Raw genomic sequence first — 10,099 nt, forward strand, 5'->3', positions numbered from 1 at the left:
TGGCTCCTCATCTCTCCTGGACTGGTGGTCACTCTGCCTCCTGGAAGTTGAAGGCAGGTCATCTGCTTCCTCTGAGCCGCTGACCTTTCTAGATTAAAAAAGAAGGAGGTGGGGGCGTCCATGTCCTTGAGCTGAAGGAAGCGAGACCTAACTAGAGCTCCCTTCACTCTCTCCTGCAGAAAGGAGCTCAACGCCAACCTCTTCTCCTTCAACAGTTGACCTGTTGAGGGGTCTGGATTATTGTGCAACCCCTCTTCAATGTTTTTAATGGTGGTTTCCAGCTCCTGGACAACTACCTTGATTCTAGCAGTCGAATGGGAGGTGTACTGCTGGCAAAAACCACGAATCTGTGCTTTACCCACCTCCCACCACATCTTCAGAGAACTAAAGTTTGTTTTCTCCGCCCTCCACTTCTGCCAAAAGCATTCAAAGCTCTGACAGAAATGACTGTCCTGCAGGAGCTTGTTGTTGAAAAACCAGTGGGATTTGACCCTGTTGCCTGGTGAGATGACCAACTCTACACTAATGAAATGATGGTCAGTGAACCCTACTGGACTGATATTACTGTGTGCTAGTCTTGAGCTGAGGCTTTGAGTGATGTAAATCCTGTCAAGTCTTGCTGCACTCACCCTGTTATTGCTGACCCTCACCCATGTGTACTGCCTAGATTGTGGATGCTTCACTCTCCATGCATCTAACAGATCTATATCTGTGATGAGGCTGTTGAGGCTCTGAGCTGACTGTGGGTGGGGTTCCTCACTTGTCCTGTCAATGGTGAAATCCGTGGTGCAGTTAAAATCTCCACCGATGATGAGCTGATCCTGCTGGTAATTCCTCAGCTCATTTCTTAGGGTTGTAAAAAACCCAACTCTCTCTGTTCCCTGATTTGGAGCGTAAATATTAACGAAACAAAAAACTGACCCTTCTACTTCTGCTCTAACAATAAGCAGACGGCCCTTCACCACTTCAGTAAAAGATACGAGAGTTAACCCTGCAGATGCTTTGAACAGCACAGCTACTCCTGCACTGAAGTTGGTGCCATGGCTAAGGACCCTGGGACCTTCCCACCAAAGACCCCAGTCTGTCTCGTCTGCTGGAGTAGTATGTGTTTCCTGTAGGAACAACACATCTGTATGTTTTAGTGTCGAGAGTTCAGAAATTAGAGCCCTTTTCTGTCTGTCTCTCCCTCCATTGATGTTTAAAGATCCTATCTTGAGGCTCCGCATAAAGAGTTCAGAAAAAAGGAAACAAGTTGAAACAAGGAGAGAAACGTAAATAGAAGAAAACACCATGTGATGCATGATCGTTCTATTTCCTGGTCTTTCTTACAGGTCGAACTATTGACACTTTCCTCAAAGCTGTGATGTGCTTTTTAAGTCGGAAGCATTTCTTTTCATCCAACAGATCAAACCCGACCACCCTTTTTAGTATACTAACAGATCTGATGAATTTATCAATGTCACTGAAGTGATCGCTCACTTTCACTGATTTCTTGAAAGTCTCATCTAGAAAGTTGTTAATTTCCTCTAGTGAGTAGAGATCAGTACTCTTGACGGGAGTTTCACCAACGGATGTTGTGTCTGACCCCGAGTCATACTCCATGTCATCTCCCTGAGCTGGTGCCTGGCTAGTGGGTCCCCCCTGTTCTTCACTGGGGGTCACACCGTGCTCTCTGTCTGCTTCAGTCCTGGCTGCTGCCTGTGCTTGTGATGGTCCTGCACACTGAGAGATGCTCAGGTTTCCTGCAGCCGCAGACGCCTGCTGCCTCTCGGCCAGAGTCTGTTCCACCTCCACCACCTCGAGCCCACCAGGCCCACTGGGCAAGGCGGACTCGGGACCGGCCGCATCACCGGCCGCGTCACCGGCCGCTGGCGCCGCATCACCCGCCGCTGCCCCGGCGTGAGCGGCGCTGCGCGCCGCATCGGCGGAACCAGACGCGGACGCGGAACCAGACGCGGACGCGGAACCAGACGCAGACTCGGAACCGGCCGCGTCACCGGCCGCGTCACCGGCCGCTGGCGCCGCATCACCCGCCGCTGCCCCGGCGTGAGCGGCGCCACGCGCCGCATCGGCGGAACCAGACGCGGAACCGGACGCGGAACCAGACGCGGAGCCGGACGCGGAGCCGGACGCGGAACCAGACGCGGAGCCGGACGCCGCATGTCTGTGAGGGCACGCATAGCGTTTGTGTCCCACGTCTCCACACTCGAAGCATTTCACACTTCCCGAGCTTGCATACACCACGTAGTGCCCGTCACCGTGCTTGACTCTAAACGACACCTCCAGAGTTTGCGTGGGCGAGTCCAGGAACATGAAGGCCTGTCGCCTCAGGGACTGGACGTGCCTCAGTTTGGGATCCCTGCATCCCAGGCTCAGCGTCCTGAAGCCGCTGGCCAACTTGCCGAACCTCCGCAGCTCGTTCTCCAGCAGCTCGTTGGGGATGAACGGAGGAACCCCGGACACGGTGATCCGCGTGGAGGGAGCTGACAGCGGGGACACCTGCACGAAGATGTCCCGGATGAACACTCCGCTCTCGACCAGCTGATGGACATGCGGCTCGTCCCTGAGGAACACCACCACGGCCCTGTTCATCCGAGACGCGAAGAGCAGCTGGTCGTGTCCGACCTGCTGTCCGACCGCCAGGAGGACTTCCTCCACGGTGCTGTCACTGTCCGGCGGGACGATCCTCGCTCCCTGCCGGATCGACGGAGGTGGCGTCTCGGAGGACGCCATTCCTCCCGGACACCAAACAAAGACCAAACAAAAAAAGCTCCGATCTCTCAATACACACTATAAATAATAAAGACTTACCCGATCATGCACAAATACAGATGAAAAAGGACAGTAGAGATAACTGACAAACAAAAGAACATTCAAATCTCCGCGCCACTCGAACTTCCACCACCACCACTCACGCTCACACAAACCGGAAACGGAAGGGGAGGAGAGAGGAGAGAGGAGGAGAGAGAGAGAGAGAGAGAGAGGGAGGGAGAGAGAGAGAGAGGGAGGGAGGGAGAGAGAGAGGGAGAGAGAGAGAGAAAGAGAGAGAGAGGGAGTGAGAGAGGGAGGGAGAGAGTGAGACAGAGAGAGAGAGAGAGGGAGGGAGAGGGGGGGGGGGGAGAGAGGGGGGGGGGGAGAGGGAGAGAGAGAGAGAGAGAGAGAGAGAGAGAGAGAGAGAGAGAGGGAGGGAGAGAGAGAGAGAGGGAGGGAGGGAGAGAGAGAGGGAGAGAGAGAGAGAGAGAGGGAGGGAGGGGGAGAGAGTGAGACGGAGAGAGAGAGAGAGAGAGAGGGAGGGAGAGGGGGAGACAGAGAGAGGGAGAGAGAGAGGGGGAGGGGGAGAGGGAGGGAGAGAGAAAGAGGGAGGGAGGGAGAGAGAGAGAGAAAGAGAGACAGAGAGAGAGAAAGAAAGACGGAGAGAGAGAGAGAGGGAGGGAGAGAGAGATAGGGAGGGAGGGAGAGAGAGGGAGGGAGAGAGAGAGAGAGGGAGAGAGAGAGGGAGGGAGGGAGAGAGAGAGAGAGGACAGGAAGAACATTTGCAGTTTTTTTCATCAGTTGGTGCAATCAGCCAATGACTTGACGCCTTTATTGGCACAAGAGCAACTCTCGTCCAATCACAGACGTCGTCACTGCGCCGTGGCCCAGCGCTTTGTTACATCCGGTCGTATATATGTTGCCACGAGTTAGCGGTGAGTTCGGAGTGTCCATTTTGAGCAGCAGGTCGCGTCGCTGGTTTTTCCTCTGAAAGTAAGAATGTTTTCTTCTGTTGATCCGTTCGGTGAAACTCGGCCGAGGAGGCGCAGCTTCGTGCGACGAGTCGCGGCGTCTCGGTGTTTCTCTCCCGCCGACTGTGATTTGTGCGTTGTCCTCTTGTTAGCAGTGGATGTAGCTAGGAGCTAGCTGCCCGTTATCCGCTGCGGTGCTAATGTAGTTAACGGTTATTGTCGTCGCTCGTGCGGTGACGCAGCGGAGGTGAAGCGCTGTCGGTTCGTTTACATCGAGAACTGAAGATTTATTTAACGCCATGTTTTGATTGTGAAGGTTATTTTTCCTCCGGTCCAACTACGAGCCACTCGCCGGGCCTCCACTCAGTCCGAGCGGCAACTGAGCAAAGCGCGGTCCGCTGGCAGATTCACGTCGATTCATTTCTTTTGTTTGTGCATCTGGAAATATCTAACCAACATTTAATACTCTCACATTACTCAGTGAACCGGTGAACGACTGCAACTGTCTGGAGCTTTGGGAGAATTTGAATGAATTAGCCAACACCAGTAGCTGTATGCTAACCTATTGCTACATGCTAACCCTCTGTTGTGTGCTAACCCTCTGTTGTGTGCTAACCCTCTGTTGTGTGCTAACCCTCTGTTGTGTGCTAACCTCTGTTGTGTGCTAACCTTCTGTTGTGTGCTAACCTCTGTTGTGTGCTAGCTTTCTGCTAGATGCTAACCTTCCCACAGCTCATAAACATCTTGTGGTACTTTGAATGTTGTAACGAAAAATTCGTAATGAATCTTAAATCAACATTTGATTTGTGACTTTTGTAGTTGTAGTTATTCAATTAGAGGTTTTAGAGCAAAATCAATCACTGATCGATCAGCTTGAACAAAGAAACTATCTGAATTTTTTCGTCATGCTCAGTTTGTACTTTGAGGATGTGCCATATAAATAAAGGTTTATTCAGACTTTGTTTTTTGTGTTTTAGTCTCTGGACGAGTCCACGTCACAATGTCAGACACTGAGAACCTGCTGATGGAGACCTCGGAGCAGAACGGTAACGAGGGGGAGGAGGAGCAGAACGGAGCTGAGCAGGAGCAGGAACAGGAGCAGGAGCAGGAGCTGATGGGTGGCGGCGAGTCCCAGGACTCCCAGGATTCCCAGGACAACGGCGGAGATGGCGGCAAGATTGACGCCAGCAAAGGAGAGGAGGACGCTGGGTGAGTGTTTTTCTTTTTTCGTCAGACGTCGTATTTAACATGTACGGGCAACTTTTTATTCAGTGAAGCTCGACTCGATCGTCCCAGCTGTCTCTGCTCCACCGATCAGATGTTAATCAAAATGTATTGTACTGGTATGTGGGTTTGGGGTTGTAAGGATATTAATGGAGGTGATCATCATTCATACAATCTATGCTAGAAATGTTCAACATGTTGTCTTTCAGGGGAGCCTGACCCCCACCACATTCTCTGAATAGTGTTAAATATGTACGACATAGTAAACTAAGTGTGAATGTGGTAATGAAAATCTTTCCCACACTTTGCAGTTCTGGAATCAGCAACAGTAATGATGTATACAAAAACAAACAAGCTTCATATTCTGAGGCTCCCTGTGTCTCAAGTGGGAGACAGTTGAGACACATGAACGTGAGAGTTTGAAATGAACGTGTCTCTGTTTGCAGTAAGATGTTCGTCGGAGGCCTCAGCTGGGACACGAGTAAAAAGGACCTGAAGGATTACTTCAGTAAGTTCGGAGAGGTGTCAGACTGCACCATCAAGATGGACTCCGCATCCGGACGATCCCGAGGCTTTGGCTTCGTTCTCTTCAAGGACCCAGCAAGCGTCGACCAGGTGATCTTCTCAGTCCTGTTGTAATCAGATTAGAACATGTGAACACATTTCTTTGTTACAATCAGATCAGAACATGTGAACACATGTATCTTTGTTACAATCAGATCAGAACATGTGAACACATGTATCTTTGTTACAATCAGATCAGAACATGTGAACACATGTATCTTTGTTACAATCAGATTAGAACATGTGAACACATGTATCTTTGTTACAATCAGATCAGAACATGTGAACACATGTATCTTTGTTACAATCAGATCAGAACATGTGAACACATGTATCTTTGTTACAATCAGATTAGAACATGTGAACACATGTTCCTTTGTTACAATGGGATCAGAACATGTGAACACACGTTTCTTTGTTACAACGGGATCAGAACATGTGAACACACGTTTCTTTGTTACAATGGGATCAGAACATGTGAACACGTTTCTTTGTTACAATCAGATCAGAACATGTGAACACCTGTATCAGGAGCAAACTTGACGTTTCACCTTCACTCCTTACAAGTTTTGCTTAAACCAGGTATTTAACCTCTGAAGTGGGTGGAGCCTGTTGATGGTCCAGGCTGTCGTTTTAACCAATAACCAGTTACACGGGTCCACAGCTGATATGTCACAAGACGTTCAGTTGTGTACAAAATCGCAAAATGAGGAGATGAAAGGATGAAATCCTTCATCCTTTCATCTCTTCCCAGGAGACTTTTGAACGCAATTGCCTTTGGAAAGACGCCCCCTCCACAGCCTTTTGGATGAAGGTGAAACATCCTGAAGAAACGACATATGTCCAGTTGTTGTGATTCAACGAACATGTGGATGATTCATATTTGGTCATATTTTAATGAGCAGATCTAAGTCGTGTGTGGATCCGTTGTGTTGCTGGAAATAAGTGAATTTCACTTGGCAGTGTATTCAGGGGCAGTGCCAGGTGATGCCGTGGTATTATCTTTCCTGCAGTGTAGCACGGCTCCATGTTGATAATGTGTGTGTGTGTGTGTGTACAGGTGCTGGAGCAGAAGGAACACCGACTGGACGGACGTCAAATCGACCCCAAGAGGGCGATGGCCATGAAGAAAGAGCCCGTCAAGATCTTTGTTGGGGGTTTGAACCCTGAGACGACGGAGGAGGCCATCAGAGAATACTTCGGGGCCTTCGGGGAGGTTCGTTCATAGACGGTCACACGACGCAAACAGACCTCCAGATAGAACAAAGAGTTTTACAGAATAAAATCTGTCTGATAGTTGACAGTGATCATCGGTGATTGGCTGAAGAACTCACCCTGTAGTGAAAGAACAGGCGAAGGTTTAGTCTGTTTTAATCACATCTTTAAGATGCTTTAGAACAAGTCACTGTTGAAACACATTTCAGGTTAACGTCATATTTATGGAAATGGGAAAGTAGAATGTCTAGAGTTTTTTTAAATTTTAATTGCTGAAGTAAACCAAGAGGTTTTAACATTTAGCTCCACTGTTTCTTCTTCTAGATCGAAACCATCGAACTTCCCATCGACCCCAAATCGAAGAAGAGGAGGGGTTTTATCTTCATCACATACAAAGAAGAAGCCTGCGTCCACAAGTGTCTGCAAAAGAAGTTCCATAACATCCAGGGAGGACGGGTACGTACTGAGTCTCACGTTGCGTTCTGGCAGTCTCACTGACAACCTCGCTTACACACTGACAGTACACACTGACAGCCTCGCGGGTGCGTTCACGCACGCACGCACGCACGCACACAGTCTCAGACCAGAACGTCTGAGTTTCATGTGGATGTTTGTCTCCTCAGTGTGAGCTGAAGATCGCTCAGCCGAAGGAGGTTTACCAGCAGCAGCAGTACGGAGCTGGACGTGGAGGTGGAGGTGGAGGAGGATACGGAGGCCGGGGACGAGGCCGTGGAGGTGAGGGTGAGGACCTGATTGATTCTTCTCTCTGACCTGTTACAGTAAACACAAACATCATGATCTTATACAACTGTTGTTGAACGAATCCTGCTTCCAACACGAGGAATTGATCATGTGTGAGATAAATATCCCACTGAATATGAACAAAGTGTTTTCAGACTGAAACCAGGTTCTGTTTGACTCAGGTCAGAACCAGGGCTGGAACCAGGGATATGGAAACTACTGGAACCAGGGATATGGAAACCAGGGATATGGCTACAGTGGATACAGTGGCTATGACTACTCTCCTGGTTATTATGGATACGGCGGCGGATACGATTATGGTAAGTTCACTGACTCAAACTCCCGGTACAGACCGGAGGTTCTGGTTGAAGTTGGACCTCATCGTGGCTCCAGACTCTGAACGAGGAGCAAATTAAATCCAACCCTCTTCTCTCCACAGATCAGGGCTCTGCCAGCTATGGGAAGACTCCCAGACGGGGGGCGCACCAGGCGGGCTTCAAGCCCTACTGATGACATCACAAGGTACCTTCATTCATATCCTGTCACTGATCACAAGCAGTTGACGAACGTTCACCTGCAGAGACTCATCTTGTTAGAAAGATGTAATTAATAACTTATGATATATTTCCAGACTTCAGAGGTTTGACTCTGATGTTCAGTCGACTCACAGTTACTATGTTGTATTGTATATTTGAGTCTTGTCGCGAGACGTTTAGGTGTGCTGTATATATACGTTAGGGTTAAAATATCTCAGGTGTAAGAACAATGAAGACGATGTGACTGACAGTTGTTGTCTCTGTCTCCTCAGGACTCCAGCGCCTCAGTGAGACCGACTGACGAACGGACGCTGAGCCGAACTCAACTCTTTTGACAGACGACCATTTGTACAGAAAACATCTGAAATGTAACTTCATGTTTTTCCCCTTTTTTTTTATCCTATAATTTTTAGGTTTTTCTTTTCCCCTCAACATTTCCTCCGATGGAAGTGTAATTTTTACTGTACTTTTTGGTACCTGTTTTGATTCTAATGTATTGTAAGGGTTGTATTTTACATGTTTGTTGACTTTACAGGTTGAACACTCTGCCGCTGTAAAGGAGCTTTTTTTGACAAATAAAAACAGTTTTCAGTATTTTTTTCCTGATGATTCGAAGTTCTGGTGGAAACGTTGAAAAGGATTAGAATTCAAATTTAAGATATGTTTTGTTTTGTAGCAACACAACCCAATGATCCAGGCTCGGACTGGGCCGGCCCAGTTGTCCCCTCCAGTGCAGCCAGAGCCCTTCTGTGGGCCGATGGGCAGCCCACCACCAGGTGGAGTGACCCGTCTGATGGTGGGCCGCTCCAACTGGTCTGACTGGGCCCACATGGTCCCAGATAGGCCTCCTGTACTGTTTGAGCAGGTGAACTGTGGTAAAATCATAGATTCAGATTCAAAAATAACAAATGAGACGTTAAGACAAGTACGGCCTCCGTCCAATCAGACTCGAGGTCACGATGAGCTGCAGCATCACGTCATCAGATCTGTGGTCCGACGAGAGGAGACAATGATGAACAGTCGAGAACCCGGTGAAAAGTTTGTTGTGCTGTTCGTTCAGACGTAGATCGTGCAGAAGTTCATTTCGTTTGGATGAAAGTGTTTCTGCAGCTCATTGTGTACTCTCCTCTGATTGGACGGAGGCTGTGCTTGTGATTTAATGTTTGTTAGTTAATGATCTGGGAAGTGAATCTGTGAATATCTTTATTTTTCCAACGTTACGTCTGTGGACCACGGTTCCTAGAACAGCGACGCTGCCGACGTCATGTATCCAACCTGTTAAATCCTGATGGTTCACTGATGACGCTGGGCAGGTCCGGTCCAGACTACCCTGCCGGGGCTGAATTTAGTTCCCAGTCCGACCCTGCGATGATCTGTGATGATGAAGAATGTTTCTGTTGAGTCGTGTATCATGAGTGAATTTATACCAGTTACATTTCTGGAGGAAGAAACTTCTGGAAATGTGCAGATGTGGACGAAGACTCGACCACATGTCGGTCAACAAATTGTTAGTTTCTCTTTTGGTTCAGTTTGTTTGTCGTGTCTTGGTTTTAGAAAAATCCCTGAGTCGCCTCCGCTAGTGTCTGAACATTTATTAGTAATAAACATTCTTGTTTGTAAAGGTTTGTGTTATTGTTAATGACTAATGTTACTCTTCAATAATCAGAATGATCCGTACAAACCTCGAGGGCTCGGGTCAACGGGTCAGAACATGATGTCAGTCGGGTCAGCTGATTATGTTAATTATGATTTGAGGTAAAATCTGGACTCGTGCTTCTGTCAACTCGGTGAACAGAAGATCAGTGACGGAACGTTCTGTGTAGTAGATCAGATGAGATTGGTTCTGTTCTGTCCTGAGCTCAGAGGGAGTTCACTGAAACTGAAGATCCGTAAAGAACAAAAAGGTCACGAGGTCGATGGTTCAACTATTGAATATAGATTTCCTGACAATACAGCATCTGCACGAAGCTCAATGATGTCGTGTATAATGAATTAATATTTTCTTCATATCTGCAGCAGCTTTCATAAAAGTCCAGCTGTTGGTTTTACAGATTCTGCTGGTTACTGAACGTCTCCCTCGGCACGTGTTGCTTTACA

At 48.3% G+C, this 10,099-nt stretch overlaps 1 protein-coding gene across 3 annotated transcripts; it reads left to right on the top strand.

Moving 5' to 3' along the window:
* Positions 1-3,587: 3,587 nt before the first annotated feature.
* Positions 3,588-9,623, top strand: LOC118301049 (heterogeneous nuclear ribonucleoprotein A/B). Of its 3 annotated transcripts, none has more exons than XM_035626126.2 (9): positions 3,588-3,744; positions 4,700-4,931; positions 5,393-5,561; positions 6,571-6,726; positions 7,050-7,181; positions 7,349-7,466; positions 7,649-7,786; positions 7,906-7,988; positions 8,275-9,623. In XM_035626126.2, the coding sequence occupies exons 2-8, from the start codon at positions 4,723-4,725 to the stop codon at positions 7,974-7,976; spliced, it is 993 nt and encodes a 330-aa protein (XP_035482019.2). In that variant the 5' UTR covers positions 3,588-3,744; positions 4,700-4,722; the 3' UTR covers positions 7,977-7,988; positions 8,275-9,623. The 3 variants fall into 3 exon arrangements, with proteins under 3 accessions (XP_035482019.2, XP_035482017.2, XP_035482018.2); XM_035626124.2 differs by having other exon boundaries at positions 3,653-3,686; XM_035626125.2 differs by having other exon boundaries at positions 3,653-3,686; positions 7,349-7,460.
* The last annotated feature ends 476 nt before the right edge of the window (positions 9,624-10,099 follow it).

Source organism: Scophthalmus maximus, unplaced genomic scaffold, assembly GCF_022379125.1.
Source record: "Scophthalmus maximus strain ysfricsl-2021 unplaced genomic scaffold, ASM2237912v1 un_2, whole genome shotgun sequence".
Taxonomy (NCBI): Eukaryota; Metazoa; Chordata; class Actinopteri; order Pleuronectiformes; family Scophthalmidae; genus Scophthalmus; species Scophthalmus maximus.

Excerpts from the sequence above, each read along its gene's own strand:
- LOC118301049 (XM_035626124.2), top strand. Across the intron at positions 7,182-7,348 it reads ATAACATCCAGGGAGGACGG|TGTGAGCTGAAGATCGCTCA; the intron begins GTACGTACTGAG and ends TTGTCTCCTCAG. Across the intron at positions 7,787-7,905 it reads CGGCGGCGGATACGATTATG|ATCAGGGCTCTGCCAGCTAT; the intron begins GTAAGTTCACTG and ends TTCTCTCCACAG.